The sequence below is a fragment of the Amborella trichopoda genome, chromosome 9 (genome assembly GCF_054954075.1).
Source record: "Amborella trichopoda isolate Santa Cruz 75 chromosome 9, AtrichopodaSantaCruz75HAP2 v2.0, whole genome shotgun sequence".
NCBI lineage: Eukaryota > Viridiplantae > Streptophyta > Magnoliopsida > Amborellales > Amborellaceae > Amborella > Amborella trichopoda.
The window spans coordinates 18,902,363-18,926,074 of record NC_142344.1 but is presented as its reverse complement, the minus strand read 5'-3'; the positions used below and the strand labels follow the sequence as shown (position 1 = coordinate 18,926,074).

General features: G+C 36.8%; 1 protein-coding gene across 1 annotated transcript; it reads left to right on the top strand.

Moving 5' to 3' along the window:
* Nucleotides 1-20,875: 20,875 nt before the first annotated feature.
* Nucleotides 20,876-22,706, top strand: LOC18436343 (B3 domain-containing protein Os03g0120900). The gene has a single exon (XM_011625886.3). It carries the CDS (start codon nt 21,853-21,855, stop codon nt 22,522-22,524), a length of 672 nt encoding a protein of 223 aa, XP_011624188.1. The 5' UTR covers nt 20,876-21,852; the 3' UTR covers nt 22,525-22,706.
* The last annotated feature ends 1,006 nt before the right edge of the window (nt 22,707-23,712 follow it).

Genomic DNA, 23,712 nt, shown 5'->3' with positions numbered 1-23,712 from the left:
TATATATATATATATATATATATATATATATATATATATATATATATATATATATATATATATATATATATATATATATATATATATTATGTGGGTGATGTTACTTTCCATATAGATGATATCACAACCCTCCTAATAATTAAAAATAATCTTACTAAAAAATGTTTCATGTGTAAAATAATAGTATATAGGTATTCAAAATTTGTTGAGTACAATTATAAAATGTTTTATATAGATAACACACACACAAATACACATTAGATCTTATAAAATGTTATATGCATAGTGTGATATTGATATAAATATTATGAAAAATAATACATGAATGAGAAAATATGAATGTCTCTTCATTTATGTTATAGAATTGAATATTAGAAATTTATCTAGAAAAATGTGTAAATTATATTTGTGACATTTGAAATAATCTATAGAAATTTGATGTATATAAAGAGATAAATATCAAAGGTGTATGCATACAAGGTGGAATTGTATAGGGCCTAGGCTCTACACAATCAAATTAGAGCCTACTTTCAAATAGTATCAAGAAATGTGGTTTTACTGCTAGAAATCTTTGTGATAGCCTTAAAATATATTTTTATATTTATTTATGAAGTTCAAAGCTTCAAAAATAGGGTCGATCAACATATATATGAAAACTTGAAAATTGACGTTCTAAAAATGCATTACAAAATACACTATTTCCAAAACTTGAAATCCATTTTTTTTTCTCATGTCCATACATCTTGATGTCGAGATGATCAATTTGAAGATATTTGGGCATTAAAACAACCTCTTCTAGTAAACTTTTTGTGGTAGGCACAAATTTGATTGTTTAGAGCCTCGACTCTATATAAACTTTTCCCATACATATATAGTTTATTTCAAATCTCAAGGACAAGCTTTCTCCAACTAGGGGAGAATGATGCAAGACAATATACCCCTTAAGTTTGTATTTTCTTATTTAATTTAAAGATTTATTTTAGATATTTTCAGAGTTATTTTTTAGGGTTCTTAAGGGTTTTTAGGGATTCTAGGATTTTATATTTTTTAGAATTTCAGGATATATTTAGAAAATAGTTAGTTTTGGTTTTTATTATTTATTTATTACAATGTAATAAAAGGGCCACCGGTATTAGGGTTTCTAACACTTTTGAGGCATGAACAATAAAAACAGAATGTGAACAATACCAACAAGCCCTATCTAGGGTTTTGGGGTCCTTTTTTTTTTTATGCAAAAAAAACTAGATCCACTCAAATCTAACTTGTTTTGATAGTTTATCGAACTATTTTACCTCTTTTCACTAATTTTCTTACATCACCATCACTGCATTATTTCATGAGAGAGAGAGAGAGAGAGAGAGAGAGAGAGAGGGCTCATACTGAATTCACAGGGGTGGCAATGGCGTGGTGGCCAGTCAGAACATTATTAAAAATTAGGGCATGGGCCACAAAATGTTGCCCAAGGGCCAAGCACATGCCCAACAACCACAGCCCGAGGGTAGTGTTGGGCGGTTTTTTTTTTGTTTTCTTTCTTTTGTTTTTTTTTTTTTTTTTTCAATTTTATTTGGCCTAGCTCGGCCCAACCTGATAGGGTTAGGATTGGGCTAGGGCTATCGGCTTTTTTGCCCAATCAGGGCTGGGCCAATCCTATGCCAGCCTAATGGGGGCTAGGGTCGGGCTAGGGATAGGGTTGGCGAAGCCGAAGCCCAAGCCCGGTCCACTGCCAACCCAATTCATTGTTCTATTGGTAACATAGCTTCCAGTGTTATCTGGTCGGGAATTTTTGTGTTTTTGGTGAAGACGTTAAGTCTTTGGGTTAAAACTCAAAAAGGAAAATTTATGTGGACCGGAGAACATTTTAGTATTATATAATGGGCAAGCTTTCTATGTTTCTTCTACAATATAAAACTTATATACTTCCCCTTATACAACCATCCATTCTGAGTGGAGGGTTAAGATTGCCCCGATCACAATGTCACGTCTTTAAACTATTTTTTTTTTTTTTTTTTTTTGACACCTAATTTTTGACATCCAATCCTCTATTAAACTCGCACTAGTGAAAATATAAAAAACATATTTCCAATAAAATAAAATTACCAAAATAGCCCTGAAAGATTCAAGGGATATTTTGGTGATTATATTTTATCGATAAACTATTTTTAATATTGTTTATAAGTACGGCCCAATGAGAAGATAGCCCGTACCAAATTTCATAATCATACAATTTTTATGAAAAAACTAAAAATAAAATACTTTGAGTGTCGGATCTAAAATCAAACGGTGAGTGACTCTCTTGATCAAAATTGGATGGCTGGATGGTAGGGGATGCATAGATCTTCTATGATGTAGGGGAAGTATAGAAACCTTTCCCTTATATAATGCCCTAGATATCTCAAATTTTACATGGAGGTCCTACTTCTTTGGATTTTTTTTATTGTTTATTTTATTTTATTTGTTCCAGTTTTGCTACCAATCCAATGTTTGCACTCTTTTTATTTTAACTCTGGGTCAATATGATGTTTGACACATTAGACTACTCTAAAGTTAAGCAATCTCCAAAACATTAGATCTCTCCATACTAATCATATTCTCCTATTTTGGGGTAGTATGAGGTTTCAAACATCTTATCCTTTTTTTTTTTGGTAAAAAAAAAAAATTCCAATGTTTCAAACAAGTGAATAGGAATAGTATGGAGAGGTCCGATATTTCAGACATTGAGCTACCTAACTAGGGCAATTCTAGTTGAATCGAAGCCATCAAATGTGGGCACACCCCTTCTTCATCCTGTGGACCATCTCAAAAGTAGCCCAATCCCACATTTCCCTTATGAATCGCACTCTTGGACATTCATGAGTGACACCTGTTGGGGGTCAAACTAGCATACATTTGGCCTCATCACGACCCATACCACCTCAGTTCACAATGTTGCATCCTTGAGTGCTTCACCACCACACGCAAGGTTGAAGGCAGGGAGCCTCGAGGGCCGGTGGGATGAACGAGCTAGGCAAACCCATGAAGCATGGGTTGAGGGCTCCATGGTGTGCACCTAGGCACACGGTGCCACGATGGCCTACACGTAGCCCAAGCAAGGCACACCCGCACAGTTTGCCTGGTGGGCACCGAGGTGTGCACCTAGGTACACGGCATCGCGAGGGCATGCTTCATCTTCACTCTAATCCTCACATTCATGGCCCTTACCACATGACCTTAAACTGTATGGAACTTTAAAATCTTGATATTCATCATGGTCACCTCAAAGAAATAAAACAAAGAAAAGAAAAGAAGAAAAAAAAAAGATGCAAAAAAAGGAGAAAGAAAAGAAAGAAAAACCGAACATAGTAAAAACCCAAAAAGACGCATGAGTAAAATAGACACAAAAGCAGACATAATATAAATGCAATAGGTAAAAGTGCTAAGATAAAATTGAAAAACTGTGAAAACCATTTTATAGTGCTTTCCCGCCTAATTTAGGTGAAAACCCATAAGGGTGCTAAAATAATCTAGTTGACGTAGAGCGTAGCTTGAAAGTTTCTCTCGCGCCATCAACCAGTGGGCTCCAAATAAATGCTGAAGCAAGCAATGATGGCCTCCGGTACTTGATCCCTTGGAGCAAAATCGTATATATAATCATTCATCTCCCATTTATGTGTATCAGCAATCGGCATGCCAAAGTTAACCTTTTCATGGCCTGATCATGAAACATGCCCCTTAAAAGGCCCTTAATGGACCAAACACCTTGTTCTATTTCCTAGGAAGTGTGTCCTTAATAGGCCCAATGGAATAGTACACGAAGATTTATATGCCTCTCCTATGGGATCAAACGTATGTCGTAAAAGGTGTCTATTGAATTGACGGTGCCGGAGAAAACCTATGTCATACAAGGTACCTGCCTATCCCTCAAGACTTGAAGTGGGAGCAAACCTATATCATATAAGGTACCTATCTGAGTTGCTAGTGAGTGAGCAAACCAACCTAGATCATAAAAGGTACTTGTTTCTCCTTTGAAGATTTGAGGTGGGAACAAAACTGTGTAAAACCTGTCGGTACAACCAGCCTAATCGGGCAGGTCCCGACTGGTCCAATAAGTATTTAAAATAAAAAAATAAAAAATATATTTATATTATGTTTAAACAAAGCACACCAAATGAAGCTGAAAAGTAGTGAAAAAGATGGATTTTAAAAAATCAATTTGTCGAGGAGTATTTTCGAAATTTTAAAAAAAAAGTGAGAAAATGTAAAAATAAGTATTCATGGCCAAGATACTTTCCAATCTTTGCCAAATGATAAAAAATATTAAAAAACACATTACAAACAAATCCTTTATTTTTCGGGATTTTTTATATTTTTTAATTATTTTTTAAAATACTCTTGCCAAACCACCAAAACTCAGCAAAACCGGATCAGTTAGTGCCCGGATCCCATTTGACTGGCCGGTATCAAGTTTGGCCAGTCGAGTTTGTGAATACTGATCTAGAAAGAAATATTGGGATAACCTCATCACATATGGGACCTCCATGTCAATACCTCAATTAATGAGTCCTATATTTATTAATGACTACGAAACCAAGTAATATAAAAGGAACCTCTGGGGTTAGGGTTTTATTAGGAAATAATTGAGAATTGCCTCTTATCAAGTGAGAGAGAGAGAGAGAGTAAGTTCTTGTAGTTAGATTTAGGTCCTCTTAGAGAGAAGACCCTAGACATAGAAGAAGCCTCTAAGAGAAGAAAGAACCCAAGGGAAGGAAAACCTAGAGAGAAAAACGTTTAGAAGAAGTACAAGAGATGTGTATCCTAAGAGAGACCTTCCCTCTTAAAAGAAAGTTGTACTTTTTTATTTTTTAATGAATTTTTCATTTCGCTCTTCTATGGTCGTAGCTTAAAAGGTGAACCACCTAAATCTCAGATCTAATAAATGATTTATTTATTTAGTTGCTTTATTGTATTTTACTTGCTTATGCACACACAAATGTGTTTAATATTTTTGTCCCATGATATTATGGGTTCCATTGTGCAAATCAACATTTTTGTAAGAGAGCTCGGATGGATAAACCTAACAAAGTTGTATCAGAGCGCTATTTTCTTTGACTCGCACATATTGTTGGTCATCCCTATCACCATTTGTCAGTGTAGCGAGACTAGTAGTCGCAGGACAAGATGGGAAGAAACCTCCAAATAGGCTATCCATAACCTTATTGACCGCCAAATGGTAGGATGGCCAAGGAAGAAACCTCCTATAAGATTGGATCCCTTTCTTTGCCTCAAAATAGTGTTTGGGATATACTGTCAATTAGAGACTACCACTGCACAAAGGAAGTCTTGATTGCTGGACTTTCTATACTAATGGTGAATCACCCAGACCGTCGGTGACTCATCTTTTTTGATGACGACAACATGACAGCCGGTGGGACCATGATCACCGATGACACCTTGATAGCCGGTGGGACCTTGATCACCGATAACACCTTGACAACTGGTGGCACCCTAACCATGGAAGACACCTTGACAGCTGGGGGTCTCTAACAACCAACGATACCTTGATAGCTGGTGGGTTCCTGACTCCCAACAACACCTTGACAGCCGGTGGGACCTTGACTGCCAGAGACACCTTGATAGATGGTGATCCTCCATGGTTGCCGATGAAGACTTCACCACCAATGAAAAGAAGAACGGGAGAAGAGAGGGGTTGTAGAAGACTAGTGCATGTGGAGTAATAATAGATTCCAGTAACAGGAGTAGGATGATAGCGCTAAATGAGAATAGCTGGTTCATCATAAAGTTGAAGATGGAAGATCTTCTATATTATAGTGACATGTGCATGCCCATAGAGGGGGTAAAACACAAGCCCAAAGGTATGACTCGTGATGAGTTGAAGAAGCTGGATTGAAAAGCTCTCAGAACTATTGGATAATAGTTGGATGAAAGTGTGTTTCACCATTTGTCCAATGGAAACATTGACTAAGTCATTGTATGACAAGCTACATGAATTGTACGAAAGAAAGGCTATAGGTAAGGTTTTTTTATCCAAAAGTTGGTGAACTTGAAGGTCGGGGACTAGAGTTATATTGCAGAGCACTTGAATGAGGTGCAAAACATTACTAACTTGCAAAGATAAAGATATTCCTAGAAAATGAGCTGCCAGCTCCGTTGTTGCTTAGTTCACTAATAGACAGTTTGGAGACTCTAATGAGCTCAATGAGTAACTTAGCACCTGAGGGGAAAGTGACCATGAATCAAGTCGCCAACAGCCTGCTGAATGAGGAGTCGAGAAGAAAATCCTTCGACACATCCAACTCGCAAGTCTTTGTCATAAATCGAGGAAGGTCCACAAATAGGGTCCAAAACTAATCTAACCAATCCAAGGGTAAAGCTAGGTTGAAGTCGAGAAAGAGGGTCACATGTTTTCATTGTGACAAGAATGAGCACATCAAGAAAGAGTGCTGGAAGCTCAAGAGAAAAATGATGAAAATGCTAAGAATGATAGTGGCCAAACCGCTGCAGTGACCACAAATGTCGGCATGGTTGGATACTGTGGTGACTAGTGCATCAATATTGCATCAAGTTTGTCTAACTCTGATTGGGTTGGAGATAGATAATCATTTCATGTTACTCAACATAGATGTTATTTTACTTCTTACAGAGTAGGAAACTTTGGCTCTATAAAGATGGGGAACAATGTTTCCTCAAAGATTATGGATAAGGAAGATGTACACGTCAAGATTGATATTGGGATAAAGCTAGTGCTAAAAGATGTTCGACACGTATGAAATATTTGTTTAACCTCATCTCTTAAATAACAAAGGCACCACTCAATGTTCAGCAAGGGACACTAGAAGTTAACAAAGGTATCCCTTGTCGTAGTAAAGGGCAAGAAGTGTTGTCTCTAATGGCGAAGTTGATATGAACATCCTGAATCTGGTGTAGTCAAATGTGTGTGGTCCCATATATATGAGCCACTTTGTGGCACATCATACTTCATCACCTTCAATGATGATGCTTCAAGAAAGATGTCAGTGTATTTAATGAAATCAAAAGATAAGGTGTTTGAGATATTTCAAAATTTTCATTGTAAGGTGGAAAGGGAGACATGCAGCCGGATGGATTCAAAATCAAATAGAAATACCATATGGTTTGCAAGGTGAAGAAGATACATTATGGGGTTGACAAGTCCCAAGATGGTAGTACAAGAAGTTCGATTCCTTCATAGGGAATAATGGGTACAAGAGAACAGCCTCATACGTATGTCTGTTCATTAAGAAGTTGTCTGACAATGACTTCATCATTTTTTTAATGTATGTTGATGACGATGCCTTATTGTCGGTTAGGACATTACCAAGATTGATAGATTGAAGGAAAACTTGAGTAATGTTTTTTCCATGAAGAATTTAGGACCTACTCAACAAACTTTAAGCATAAAGATCTCTCATGACAGGAAGACTAAGAAGCTATGGATGATAAGAAAAATGCATTGAGAAAGTACTTGAAAGGTTCAATATGGACAAGGTGAAACCCATCAACTCCCCACTTGGAAGCCACTTTGAGCTAAGTGTGAAGCAGGCACTTTAAATGGGAATGAGAAGGAAAAAATGCAAAAAGTGCTCTATGCATGGACCGTAGGAAGTTTAATGTATGTCGTGATAAACAAGAGGCCAGATAGCGTACGTGGAGTTGGCATCATCAACAGATTCATCGCTAATCCATCCAAGGAAAACTAGGCCACATTCAAGTATGATATTCAGATATCTTGAGAGAACATCTAAAGCATGTTTGAGCTTTGGGGGAATAAACTAATGCTACAAATGTATACAGAAGCGAACATGACTAGAGATATACACTCCAAAAGGTCAATCTCGAGATACTTGTTCACTTTTACTTGAAGAGATGTTTCACAACAGTCCAAGTTGTAGAAGTGTATGGCCCTATCATAGAGGCAGAGTACATTGCAGTCACATAAACTAAAAAGGAGATGTTGTAGATGAAGAGATTTATCTAAGAGTTGGTCTTGAAACAGGATATCTATATCTTCCACTATGACAGAAAAAGTGCTATCTACTTAAGCAAGAACACGAGCTTTCATTAAAAAAACAAAGCACATTGACATGCGTTATCATTGGATACAGGATGTCATTGAGAAGAAGCCACTACTACAGCTAGAGAAGTTCTATACAAATAAGAACATGACAGATATGATGGCGAAGACATTGGCCAAGGACAAACAGGGGCTGTGCAAAAGCATGGATGGCGTGGGTGACATCTGAGCACCACGTTGATCTTCAAGGGAGGTCCTCCCTCTTGGGACAGGTGGGGGAGATTGTTGGGAGAGTCTCGTCCAATGTGGGAGGGATCTCCACATCAATACCCCAATTAATGAGGCCATCTCATGGTATATTTATTAATTACTTGGAGACTAAGTCATCACTAAGATAAAAAGGGATCACATATTGAGGTTGGGGTTTCATTAAGAAATAGTTGATTCATGCCTCTTCTTAAGCATCTTTTTGTGTGTGTGTGAGAGAGAGAGAGAGAGTTAGTTTCTATGGGTATATCTAGATCCTCTTAGAGAGAGAAAACCCTAAGAGAGACAACCCTAGATACAAAAGAAGCCCCTTGGAGAAGAAATAGAGACTTGAATCCTAAGAGAGAGTTTATCTCTTGGAAGAAAGTTGTACTCTATAGTTTCTTAGTAGATTTTTCATCTCTTTTTCCTATTGATAAAGCCTGAAAGGTGAGCCACCAAAATCTCAGATTTAGTGAGTGATTTATTTATTTATTTTATTTTCTTCATATTTTCCCACTCACACACACGCAAACACAAGTATTTGGTATTTTCATCCTATAAGATTATGGGTTCTGTTGTGCACATATGTAGTTTTGCAAGAGGGATTGGACGGGTGAGCCTAACATGAGAAACTGCCTTTAGAGAGAGAAAGTAAGACAGAGAGAAAAATCCTTAGAAAGAAAAATTTTAGCTTGACCTCTAGGTTTCTAAATTCTAGATCGAGAAACTCCCACCCTTATATCTCAAATTGACCCAAATTGTGCAAGAGAGAGAGTGATTAAGCAACAACTAAGACATGAAACGAGTGTATCAGAAATGATTTCAGTTTTATTCCAGGGATGTCAACAATTAAGGGTATTTTTCAACTTAGGCAACTAATTGAGAAGTTTAGGGCGAAAGTAAAGAACTCCACGTCTCCTGGTATGATAAATTGGGTTGTCTAAGAGAATGTACCAAACCGGATCTGAGAGATTTTGTCCCCATTTTGTAAGCATTTTACTTGCTTTAATTGAAAATTTGTGTTCTATGTTCTTGTGTTCTTGTGTGTTTTCTTGTTACTTTGGAGGCATTTCCATATTTTCATACACGCCTACATACATGAAAATATGGTGCAACATGCACTGCAAGCTTGGGAGGTACTATAGGCTAGAGAGCATGACTCCTAGAAGGTCCTGCAACATCTCATCAATCTGCATCTATCTTCTCCATATCTATTAGACCAATTAGCCTAGCATGCTCCATCTGAGCTAAAATACTTTGCCTCATTAGCATCTTCAGTGAGTACATACTATTTTTTCCCTATTTCCTCAATTACTCTTTATCTCTGCACGTTCTTTCCTTTAGCTATCTTTAATGCCTTTTGGATGTGTTCCTTAACTACTACAAGCACCTTGTCACATGATTGAACATCATCTTGAAATTTTGTTAGGGGGTGTTTTAGGTGATTATTCCTGCCTATCATCTTCGTTCTACATAAATTACAACTCGCCCACCCCTTCCTATCTCAAGCAACTTCTCTCCATATACCCAAATTGGATCCTTCCTCGTCTATCTCTTATGTCTACAAAAAACATATGTACAATATAAGATATATTCATCATATAGTTAATAATCAAAGGATGCAGTTTCTATAAGTTATAGGGATTATGAAAAAAGTAAAGCCTCACCTCGAAACCTCATCTGGAAAGTACTTTGAGCATGAAAAATCTCTATAATGGCTTTAAAATCAACTTCCACCTCCAACTATGAAATTCGTAGCTTAAAAAATGGTACAAATCTTGCAAATCCGTGAACACTTGAAAATAGATGGTCTTGATAATGTACTATATAATATACACTTTCTTTTCAGGGTTGAAAATTGTTATTATAGTGCTTCAGCCCTATCAAAACATTTCCCATAGCCAAATATGAAGCACTTAAAATAGCTATTACTAGAAATTTAAAATAGAGGTAATTGATATCAAAGAATAAATTATGACTCCTTATGCTTTATTTAAAAAACATGGTTCATAAAGGCCAAAAAAAAATAAATGATATAAGAAAAGTTCCTAAATGCATATGATTAACCTATTTCAAAAAACTTGATCTCATTAGTCCAAAAATAATCCCTCTTAACTGCAAAAAAGTACATCCAAAATGACAAAAAAAAAAAAAAAACTTCTCATGTCATTAAATTCACAAAAAATATTAAACATCCCAATTTATGCATCTAAGAAATAAAGAACTTTGTAATAAGAATTCTTTTGATATATTAACTCTACTTCCAACCCAAAGACAGCAATCTATATGTGCGTAGATTTATGTAAAAAAAATTAACGAGAAAAAATAAATTTCTAAAATCCTAATAATTATATTTAGGAACATTACATTCATAAAATTGCCACTCTAAGTACAATAAATTGTAGAAAAAATATAAGTAATAAATGGTTTTTGTTAGAATGCAAAACAAATGGAACTAATTGTAATAATGAAGCGAAATATAATACAGCAATTAATAATATAAACTATTAAACTATGGGTGTGGTTTGTATAGAGCCTAGGCTCTAGACAATCAAATTATAGCCTACCTTCAAATAGTGTCGAGATATGTGGTTTCAATACTAAAAATCGTTGTGATAGCCTTAAAATATATTTTCATTTTTATTTAAAACGTTTAAAGTTTAAAAAATAGTGTAGATCGATAGATCTATGAAAACTTGAAAATCTTGAATATTGATGGTCCAAAAATGCGTTACAAAATACACTATTTCCGAAACTTGAAATCCATTTTTTTCTCATGTTTATGCATCTTGTTGCCGAGATGATCAATTTGAGGATATTTGGGATCAAAACAACCTCTTCTAGTGAAATTTTTGATGTAGGCTCAAATTTGATTGTTTAGAGCCTCGGCTCTATATAAACTTTTTCCTTAAACTATTGTTGTGAATTTAAAGAAAAAGAATATGATTTACCTAAAGTTTCGAGGCCGAGAGCTTCTTTGAGCAGCACAAATGGAAATCCCCAAGCTACTTTTAGGATCCATGAGATCTCAGACTTTAGAATTAATTTAAAAAAGATAAACAAGAACAATAAAGTCCTGTGTTTTTTTTTGTTGGTCGGTTATGGAGGAACAAGCCTATTAGTCGATCAAGAACACAAAGATGGTCCTATGCTTTTAATTTCACCAAAGATTGGCAACCGAAATCGAAAAAATCAGTGTTTTCAAAAATTAGGAAAAGAATTCCCACTTTTGGGATCTTTGAAATGCAAGAAGTTGACGTGTTTTTTGTTTAACCCTTTTATTTGGTACATTTTAACCTAGATCTACAATTTGGGATCAAATGGTATAGATAGGTCGTTAAAAATTAATTTACATTATGCTCACAGCTGTCATATTTTGATCAGATGGTTGAAATTATAATTTACTATTTGAATTTTAATAGTTTTTTCTACAAATCAGATCAAGATGAAATTTTGAATATATGTACTACATATAATGGCATATAAAAAAATATAAAATAAATATTTTTCAAAACTTAAGATGACAAACTAGCATTGGAATATGAAAAGAGTAATTTAGTAATTTAAAATTTTTAAAAATATTTCTTTTATATTTTTTTGTGGGGTGTATATAGGCATAAAAATTTCACCTTAATTCAATTTCTAAAAAAACAATTTAAAATTAAATAGTAACATATATTTTCAACCATCAAATCAAGATCAACTAGGAGAATAACTTGAACTACTATTCATTTTAGATTCAACCTCTTAGTTGCTTCAAATATATGAAAAAAACATATATAAGATACAACTTTATATGTTGGAATAAGGTTGCATTAAATTAAACCATCCATTTCAATTAAATGGTGTAGATTTGATGCTATTTTAAAAGACATGTCATCTTTTAATATTGTATCAAAAGACGTGACAATTTTATAACGTTCAACTAAAATAGATAGTGTAGAATACTGCAACTTTACTTCTACAAATAAAGTTGCATCATTATATAAATCGCACCATTATAGATATAAAAAAAAAAAAAGTTTATATAAAATTACACTATTGAAATGTAGAATTAAAGATGCATCTAAAAAATCCATTGAAGTGCGGTTGCTTTAGTCTCTCCCACTCTCGCCTTTACTCGATGTCCTCTCCCTCCTTTGCTCTCTACTCTCTACTCTGTCTTATTCTCTCTCCCTCCCCTCAGCTCTATCTCCCACTCTCTCTTCTGCTCTCACTCTCTCCTCTCATAATGGGGTAGAGAGAGACTAATACAGGAATATTATAATTAAACACGCCATAAGATGCTTACTATTTACCATTATTATAGGTTATAATCAATGAAATGCAGAGGGAGAGGGAGAGGGAGAGGGAGAGGGAGAGGAAGGGGGAAGGAAGGGACCGGTAAGGTCTTATATTTTTCCCCAACTTTATTATTCTTAAAAATAAGAAGTCCATTATTTAAACGACTAAACCAATTTTGTCTCAAATTCACCGAAATATTTGACCATGGGCATTACGTAGTCCCGGATAGAGACAAAAACCGCCCGCCTCTCAAGATGAAGAGCCAACAATGTTCGGCACGTGATCTCTGAAAATTCGCAAAAGAAACGCCTAAACTATATTACTTTCAAGGAAAACCTCTCTCTCTCTCTCTCTCTCTCTCTCTCTCAATACCTTATCCCCCTTTTAAAAGGATAAATAAATGGAGTTTCTCTGTCTAGGGTTGGTGTAGGCCAAAAGTTTTGGCCCCATCTCTTTCTTTATGTAATAATAGAGCTCTAGATTTACCTGTACAGTTTTGTCCCACACCGATACTTCTTTATAGATTTAAGGCGTGTGATGCATGTGCGCCTTCACAAGTCTCTATCAATGCATTATCTTTAAAATTAATTTTTATTATTGATAATAAAATTTGAAACTTGAGATCTTGCGGATATGTGAGCACTTATTTTTAGGGCAAAATGAATGATCTAAATAATTTGCTACCATATACATCATTTTTAGAATTTGAAATCTTAATCTTTTTGTACACTTAGTTTTAGGCTAAAAATCTAATAACTTGGGTGTGTTACAAATTTTGAAAGAATTTCTTTTAAAGTTTGAGCATGATCAATGGAATAAATAGAGCCGTTTAATTTCGCATCCAATTGTCAAGAATGTTAGTGACTATCTTATACCAAAGGTAAATAGTCCGATATATTTCTTTTTATTTTTTATTTGGACTTTACAAACTACCTATTTATCTTAGCTAATTATATATGCATAAAATGCGAGTGGATTTGGTAAAAATAGAGAAAACAATTAGGGGTACGTAAATATTAAAAACTTGTTTAGGTCACGTGTTTACTGTGGGATATGAAGACGCGGCTTAGCTTTTATTGGGGATACCACATAACAACTCATAAAAGAAAAGCCTTTTCGGGGTTACATATATAATGACATGCGAATTTGAACCCTCGACCTAAAGCTCGCACGTGCCACCTCTCTCTCTCTCTCTAAAAGTTGTTTGGATCATGTGCTTTTCGTACTACCCAGTTTGGAGAGAGAGAGTCTGTATTAATATTTTCCCTAAACTCGTCGTTAGATTTTTTAATAATACTTTTAAAATGGCTAAATCACCGAAAAGAATCGGTGAGATATCTAAATAAATTAAGGGATTGTATAGTATGAGACTACTAATCTTTGGTACGAAGAGGTTATAATCGCTTTTAGCTATTGAATGTGATATCTAATAGATTAAAGTACGTCACAACATTCGAAAAAATTTGTTTTGGACTTTGTATCTAAACAATATCTTAAACTACTTAATTTAAAATCCAACCGTCAACCATGGTAAAAAATAAATGGCCTTATTGTATATATTTTTAAACATTAATTACACATACTACTTTTAAGAATTTTGAGGTGTCCGAACAGTGATTTTACTAAAAATTCCCCCAGTCGCTGTTTCTCCTAATTTGAAACTCGAATAAAACAAGATAAAGTGGCCTATTTTGATGATTTGTCCCCACTCAATTCACCTGAATCAAATAGCGTGGAAATATTCAATTTTTCTAAAGAACAATTGTTTGATACGGGTTGGACCTCATTTCTACAATATGCAGTCCAAAAGTGTAAAGCATTTATTTTGTAGATGAATGCAAATAGGTGTTCCATCCAAAAACAATTGTAAAAGTGAGTATTAATAACCAAACAATTTTTAATATTTGCTATAATGTAAAAAGTAATAAAAAAATGTATTACAAATCAAATTCTTTATTTTTTGGATTTTATATATATATTTTTAATTTTTTTTTTAAACACCAGTTAATCAGCAAAACCGTCGAAACTGGAACCGAAAAGGGGCCGATTCTGATCTAATCGAGAGGTTACCGGTTAGATCACCCAAATTTTTTAACATTGGTTCAAGCCATGGTTTTTTGCCACACTTCCAAACGGCAAAATAGGTGAGCGAAATCCAACAACCGTGACAAAGGCTATAGTTATTATCCACCATCTGGAGCATAGACTTCCACCCCAGCGGTAAAAAGAACCAGGATTTTTTAAATCTGAAATTTTGAAAATCACTCAAGAATTATTAGATGATTATTCTCATAAAAAGGGTTGAAATTTGGGTTTTCAAACGCTTAGATCTCAGCAAATAAAATTTGGACAGTCTCTATTCAATTTCTAGATAATTTTTTTTTCAAGTACGTTGAGGCTACAATTAAGAAATAATTTTTAATGAGAATAATCTCTGGGTCGAAAGGGTAGCATCTACAAAAATTTTATAGCACTAAAATTAAATTTAAAAAAAAATTTACCCGAAAGAATAAATAGAGATTCTACCCCTGCAAGAACAGAATACCATTTGGCATTATTAATGACCACCAATGAGTAGGGATGGGACCCTTTCGAGCCGGCTCAGACCCAGTGGGTGAGTCCACGTCTAACGACCCCTCGGCTCCCACCTATCTTTTTGGGTTTATATATAAAATATCATCGGAGATCACCTGCAGCGGCTAAGCTCGGTGGTTCCGGGCTTTTTATACACTATGTTTTTGAGAAAAAAGCATTGCTATTAAAATATTGGTTATTAATAACAATAGATTCTCTACCATCAGCAAATTAATTAATTGTACTTACCTCCAAAAAGAAAAATAAATTAAATAATGGAGGCGTAGTTGGAACACCCACAATTTTTTTCACCGATAAAGTTTATATCGAATCCGAGGCTCTAAACAATCAAATTAAATCCCACCTCAAAAATTTTATTAGAAGAGGTTGTTTTGATGCTCAAATATTCTCAAATCCATCAAGATGCATAGACATGATAAAAAAATAGATTTCAAGTTTTAGAAATAGTACATTTTGTAAATCATTTTGGATAGTCAATTTTTAAGATTTTCAAGTTTTTATAGTTATGTTCAATTTTCACTATATTTTAAGCTTTAAATTTTATAATTAAAGATAAAAATATATTTTAAGGCTATCACAAAGATTTTCAGTCGTAAAACCACATTTCTCCATACTATTTGAATGTATGTTTTACTTTGATTGTTTACAGCCTGGTCTATACAAGCACCCTTTTATTAATGGACCCATATTTTACTCGAAAATAAAAAATTTCATGATCCCGCAGGATCATACTGTATAGTAATACCCATTTGTCCCAAATGCATGCGATAGCGATTTCCACTGCTAAATTAGAACTGGCAATTAGTCAAGCAGACCGTCCCTTGGCCCTGAAAAGCCTGCCCCACATTGGGCCAAGCCAAGGCTAGGGCCCTGAAATTGCTTACTTGGCCCAGCCCAGCCCTATGCTTTCCACTGTTTTATAACTTTTCTTTCTGCTTATTTTTGTTTTTAGTAGGCCCTGCCCAACATGGACAGGGCGAGGCCCTCTTGGGCCAGGTCTGGACCGGCGCAGACTAGGGCCAGCCATGGACCCTTGTCCAAGCTCAGGGCCAAGGCTGCCCGAGCCCAACCAAGGTCCGGTTCGTTGCGAGCCCTACTCGCTAATATGTCTGGTGTGGCAATGCCCAAGTTGTGATCTGGCCCCTATTATGGTGTTAGGTGGATCATACGTCGCCCAGGTAGCCCATCCCAAATTAAGTATTAGGGCTATATAAACCGCACCCTTTGTATAAATAGGATACAACTGTATGCTCATCATGGTTGATTTTTTCCCTATTATTACTTTCTTTTATCACCAGTTAAAAGATGACTAAAATCTTAGCCAACGTGGTGGTCTCTCTGCCTGGCATAAAATAACCCGCAGTCGTTAACCGTAATAAAATTGAGTCGAATTATTTAATGCTCCCGCGCGAGCATTTCCTTCACTCCCTCGCGGTAATATCAACCGGGTGATCCATCAATTTATACTCTACTCCCTGGGGAGTTGGATGTCCATTTACTCTTTCGGGTAAAACCCCACTTATAATTAATTTTAGGATCTTAAATTTTTGGGATAGAGCCTCTTAAAATCATAAATTAATCTCAATTAAAAAATTTCCTAATTGTAACCTCTATATACTTGAAAAAAAAAAAAAATGTCGCCAAATTGAGTAGAGACCATCCAATGTTTTAGATGTTAAGATCTCTAAAAAAATTCAAATTTTAGGTCCTTCTTTTGAGAATATTTTCTAGTAATTCTTAAGTATTCCCAAATTTCAAATTGAAAAAATCCTTCCAAGTAAGTGTGTGATGGAGGGAGTAGAAGTAAATTATGAACATAGTATAATGCCCTTTTCAACAAAAGAAGTTACAAAATTAGAACGTGCTTTCATGCTTGATTATAAACGGCATTTGGATGCAGCTTGGCCATCGAAATCCACTCAACGTGGTTGAAACTCGAAATCTATTTTTCTTTTATTTTTTTAAAATAGTAATTTAAAACCAGTTTCAGGAGGCCAGGTCGCTTGAGACAAGATCGGTTTGACAATCTGCTCAATGTGGTTGAACCTCGAAATCTTAAGTTTGATTTTGTTTAAAATAGTGAATTATAACCAGGATCGGAGGCTAGGTAGCTTGAGGCGAGATAGGTCATCGACTGGAGCGATATACATTGAACTGATACTCTGGTGTCTAAATCGGTCATTAAAAAAATGAGTTGCGTAATGGGGCAAATTTCGATCTCCTAGTTTTTTTTTTGTTTTTTTTTTACAGACTCACTCAACTCTCCAATAAAATTTAGAGATGTACAAAATTTATTTCCACATAGCCAAATCACAATTTTTTTAAACCTAAAGTACAAAATAACATCTATATATTTTAGGTTGAAGTAAATAGCATTGAGGAAAAAGTCCAATACAGCTCCTTCAGCAGTGAATCTAGTGATAGTTAAGAGTACAGCATGCTCTCGCGGCAGCACTACAGATGCCAAAGCTTAAAATCCCATGACAAAACCTCAAATAAAAGCGTACGTCACGGCAAAGACTCCTGTGACGTAACCTCATTATTCCTTTCCTCGTCGAAAAATATCAACAAGGAAGCGGGGCCCTGCCCGCTGTGCAGCGCGTGACAGCCGGCAAACACACACACACACTCTCTCTCTCCTCTCTTTCTCTCTCTAAAATTGATTGTTGCTCATTGTGGGGCGTATATTGTTCGAAACTCCAACGGTTTGGCAGGGAGGGGGCCTGCACGGGCACCTAATCTCTCCCCTGACCGTACGATTTTAGAGAGAGAGTAGTTGAGGGGTCCCCCCCCCTTGGTGCCCAGAACCTTCAATTCCCGAGCAGAAAAGGTGAGCGTAGGGGTTTTCTTGTAGGGCTAAAAGGTCGGGAGCCCTAACCCGAAGGATCCAAGTACTTGTTGGCGGTAAATCGGGAAGGAAATTGGAAAAATTAGGGCTTGCATGAGGAGAGAGGTGAATGAGGCGACATTTTAGATTTTTCTCTGGTGGGGTCATTGTTGGGATTTGCTTTTCAAAGAGATTGTTGCAAAGAAAATGTACTTATAAATATGGAAGCCATGAAAATTGGGAAAATTGAGGATATCTTATAGGCTATTATTGTTTCTTACTTATGTGCTTTATGTATCATAGGAGAGATTATAATTGACTAATTTGTAATTATGAAAGAAGAGGTTTTGTTAGAATCAATTTTCGACTTCTCGGGCGAGCCAACCCGGATTCACATGAGTATCTTGAGTTTGGTAGTCAAGCCCCCGGGATATTAAAAAAATTATAAAGAATCTTAATATAAGAAAATTATTTTACGATATTTCTTTATGTTTTCTATATTTTACTATATTTCTTTATGTTTTCTATCATTTTTGCAAACATTGGATAGTGTTTTGGGCATGAATACTTATTTTTACATTTTTTATATTTTTAGATTATTTCTAAAATACCCTGGTCAAAAATAGATCGTTCAAATTCTTCCTTTTACTATTTTTTTTATTTTATTTAGATGTGTTTTGTTTAATTTTACTTTAAATATAGACCTTTTTGTATTTTAGTTTTTTTAATACTTTTTGGCCGGGATCCTGCCTGACCTGAGCCGTGTAACTCATAATTTGACCCGAGTTCCATCCCCAAATCGTGGTTTTAAAGCACTGGTTAGAATGCCCTATAACTTCATGTGAATTTTTTTTTCCCCATAGGGAACTACCCAAGAAAGGGAAAAACGCAATTTGCTTTTTTTCTCTCAGGCAAGCCATAAAAGAAGGTTTGGGTGGCATGAAAGATATGGAATGATGTAAGATTTATGAACAAAAGAGAGAGGGGATAATTTTTTATCAATAAAAAAATATTTACTCTCTGTGGTTTTTGGTTAAAAATGAGAAATAACGTAAAATTGGGAGTTCTTTTAATTTTTTTTTTTTATTTTCATCTTGTGAGAAACTGAATAAATAACGAGGAAGAAAAATGTAGAATAAGAATAGAGGGTATTTTATTTTTGTCAGGTTGGGCCTCGTTGGCTTGTGGGATGGAGTGTCAGGAGGAGAACAGAAAAGCCAAGGGAACGAATTATACAAGGAATTATGAGGAGGACGATGGATGGATGGATGCCTTGCTTCCACCAACTGTAAGCGCTACCCCTATTTTTTTTGTTATTTTAGAGAGAGAAAGAGAGAGTGGTCCTGGGGCTATGAGTTGCAGGCGAAATAATGCAGAGCCTCTTGTGCACCCTCATCTCAATACACAAGAGAAAAAGGTCCCAGCCTCTGCCTTTATCTTAATGGACCCCCTCTCCCCTCAAACACTTGCGGCTGTTTTCATGTTAGAATTTAAAGCATGTAAAAAAGATGAGAGAGAAAGAGGTGGCAAAAGAGAGGGAATAGTAAAGAGCTTGTGTAGTGTAGAAATGGGAGCTTGGCAATAAATATATTTTTTAAATGTAATTTGATCATAATTTTTTAGAGAATATATAATCTTTAATATGGAGATTATGAAAATTGAAAACTAACAATAATAATTATATTAACAAAATATTTGGACTGTTCGTTACAACTGTTTTTAGGTGGACCACCTTATCACTTATCACTGTATGTTGTAGAAATACGGTCCACCCCGCATGAAACAATTTTTCAATACTAAATGTTACACTTATTCTACAATAATAAAAGTAAATAGTGGGCTTATAATATCCTTATATCTATGGATGGAAGCTCAAGTCTTTTGAGCATCTATGTGTACGTGCAAGCGGGTTAGGGTTTCTCAAAGGAAAGAACACCAGGTTTTGGTTTTAGAGAGAGAAAGTGGGGGGGGGTAACATTTTTGTGGTGCAACTTGGATTACAATATTTTTGAGAAAAGAAAACCAGGTTTTGGTTTTAGAGAGAGAAAGTGGGGGCTAACATTTTTGTGGTTTACAATATTTGCTAGATTCTGGGCTTATCATCATATTCAAAACCATTAAGAACTCTGGGTCTAATTCTGGTAACACGAGCCTTACTTTCTCTCTCTACAATTATAATATAGATTGAAGACCGCATGAGCCTCTAAACCCTTCTCTCTCTGCAATTTAAGATGTAAATTAAGAGCTTATAAAATCATTAGCCTCTTTTCCCGCTATGGAATTAAAGATTAACTGTGAAGTTAGCAGACGTCAGGCCTGGTTTTACGGGTGACGATATATGCTTGTTCCAAATCAGTGCAGTGGGTGCTTCGGTTTCTCTCTCTAAACACTCGATTCCTCTGTATTAGTGAATAGAATAATGAGAGAGAGAGAGTTCAAGAGAGAGAAAGGATAAGGAATAGGTTTGAGCAACAGTAGAGAGAGAAAAGTCTTAGAGAGAGAAAGAGTGAAGTAGGATAAGGACTAGGTTTGTTTTTAATGGGTAGAGAGAGAGAGAGAGTGTGAGGGACCAGGAGAGAGGGAAAGACGGTTCGAATCTTAAAATGCAGATGGCTTCGTTTCTGGTTTTTGAGAGTTGTATCACACGTCGCATCTTTGCCATAGCTTATCTGAGCATTACATCACAACTATCCTTTATATGTACAATTTTTTTCCCCTAAGCTTCGGTGCACCCCACAAGGATCTTATGGCGGACCAGGGGCCCTGGATATCCAGGCCCATCTCTCTTCTCTCTTTCTCTCTCTAACTCTCCACTGTTTCACACTTTCTCTCTCTACCAAAGTCAAAACCCTGGATAAATCTGATATAACTGGACCATAAATAAACCAGCCGAACAACCCGAGCAACTGGTTTATAATGAAGGGGCTCTGGTGATATAAATACCAGAAAGAAATGACCCCTCTCTCTCTCTCTCTCTCTCTCTCTCTAGAAGTAGGACAGGCTCACATGAGCATGAGTCAAGGGGGCCTACGTATAAAAGGCATATTGGGTACAAGCCTCTTCTCTCTCTATTTCCCTTTCCAACGAAAGGAGGAGTTGAGAATCAACCCAGGAAGTTTCCAGGGGCCATTAGCCCATTACAAAGTCAGAAAGGTCAATGGCGTTGCAGAGTCACACTGCGTAGAGAGAGAAAGAGAAACTCATATTGCTGGAAGGATTCTAGAGAGAGAGGGGAAAAGACCAGTCTTGTTCGAAAGGATCAGTTGGGGAAAGGCGTTCCAAAGACTAGAGAGAGAAAGAGAGAGACCCATCTGACGCAAAAGCCTGGCTAGAACCTCTATAGAGATAGAGAGAGAAAGAAACCCATCTTCTGCAAACACTTGCATAGAGATAGAGAGAGAAAGAAACCCATATTCTGCAAACACCTCTCTAAAGATAGAGAGAGAAAGAAATCCATCTTCTGGAAACACCTCTATAAAGATAGAGAGAGAAAGGAATCCATCTTCTGCAAACACCTCTATAGAGATAGAGAGAGAGAGAGAAACCCATCTTCTTTCTGCAAAGACCTCCATAGAGATAGAGAGAGAGAGAGACACCGGTCTTGTGCAAAAGTCTCTAAATAGTCCTCACTTCAAAGTCGGCTTGGGTTTGGAGCCATAACAGTCCAGTCAAGACCCCAGTCCATTATAAACCTAACCCTCTGTCTCTATTCCTCTCCCTTCTTCCTAGCCAGCTTTCCTCTTCATTTCCTCTTCCGCGAAGAGTCACGCTCACCATATTCTCGCTCATCCTCAATCTATCTCCTCCCTTTAAAAACCCAACCTTCCTAACCCAAATTGGACGATCAACCCACCCCACCCCACCCCCTTCCATGGATCTTGAAGATGAAAGCCGCCTCTCACTTGATCGCGAGCACATGTTTGACAAAGTTGTGACCCCGAGTGATGTCGGGAAGCTCAACCGCCTGGTGATCCCCAAGCAGCATGCCGAGAAGCACTTCCCTTTGGGCCAAGCAGCCAGCGACAAGGGCCTCCTCCTCTCCTTTGAGGACAACACCACCGGCAAGCCCTGGAGCTTTCGCTACTCATATTGGAACAGCAGCCAAAGCTATGTCATGACCAAAGGTTGGAGCCGGTTTGTCAAGGACAAGCATCTCGATGCTGGTGATGTTGTATCCTTCTTACGCGGGACTGGACCGCATGGACGTGACCGGCTCTACATCGCGTGCGCTAGGAGGCCACCAGCGGCTCCACCGATGCTCCCAGTGGTGGCAGCCCATGCCCCCCCGCCAGTTTTTTGGCCATCGGCAGCATATGTGTCCCCACAAATGTTATACTTGAGGGCAGGTGTGCAAGCATTGGAGCCGGTGGTTAGGGCGCAGGAGCGAAAGCGGGTGAGGCTGTTCGGGGTGAATTTAGAGTGCCCGCAAGCACCAGAGGGTGAAAGTGGTGGTGGCAGTGACAGGACGGTGTTGGCAAGATGGTCAGCAGTTGCGGCAGCAGCGGAGGTGGTGCAGGGGCCTCGGCCTGTGCCAGGGCCATGATCTCCTTCAATATGGATGGCTAATGGGGGTGGATGTCTGCAAGTGTCTCTCTTCTTCTTCCTTGCTTTGTGTACATTTTCCATACCCTAGATTGATAAATAGCTTTCTCAATGGAGTATGCTTCATCTTCATCAATCCTGATTTCTATACCTTTCTCAATGCAATACGGCGCTTCTTATTAAGGGGTGTTGTGTCAATGTTAGGGGTGTTGTGTCAATGGGTGAATTGGTTCAGCTGTGACTGACTTTCCCTTACACACACATGCAAATTTTTAAAACACACACTTGTGGGATTCTATACCTTAATAATTCCATTTGCCGTATCTTCAACACTTTCTTGTGAGATGATGCAGATTCAAGGGAGATTTAGGGTTTCTTGAAATCGTTTTTACAGTACTATGAGGGTAACTCTCTCTCTGACACCCACAAACGCACTTCGTGTACAATTTTCAAAACCTAGTTTGCTCTATACCATTCTCGATCCAGTATAATTCATCATGGCTAATACTAGTGACCAAACCCTAATCAATCCCATTCATGCATAGTTCTGGTGGGCTAATCCTATTCCAAGTCTCTCTCGCCCCCCAATTTTGTGGATCCTAGATTTCTTCACCATCTCAATCCAACGCAATTACTCGTGATTATAATGCTAATCTAGTGATTAATTTGGGGATTATGTGTACATGGATCGAAAGCGTGGTCTGCTTTTGATCACAGCCTTGGCCCTCACACCAAAGACTATTACCACAGCTTCTTTAATGCCGTTTTTGATGCTTAATGCTTCTATACCTTTGATATTTGGAATTTTATATGTAAATGAAACCCGAATTCATTGCTTGTTAAAAAAAAAAAAAAATGTGATTTCCATTTTGTTGGGGTGTCCTCCTGTAATTGTTGTGCTGGATGCATACAGCTTTGACGGCTAGCGAGTGCAAGAGAAAGGGATTGTTTGTTTAAGGTATGCTAATATCTGGAGAAAGGGATGTATCATCCATCCAAGTTTGTATCATCAACTCATTTATCAGCTTAAACATATTCCACTTGTAGGATCATGTCTCGCAACTTAATTGTGAAGATAAATTAAAGTTTACCTTTAATTTACCGTTGCCCATTAAGGTGTCAATATTTTCAGTTATGCTTTTGTGTCTGTGTTGTGTATGTTTGTTGTGTGAGAGAGAGAGAAAGAGAG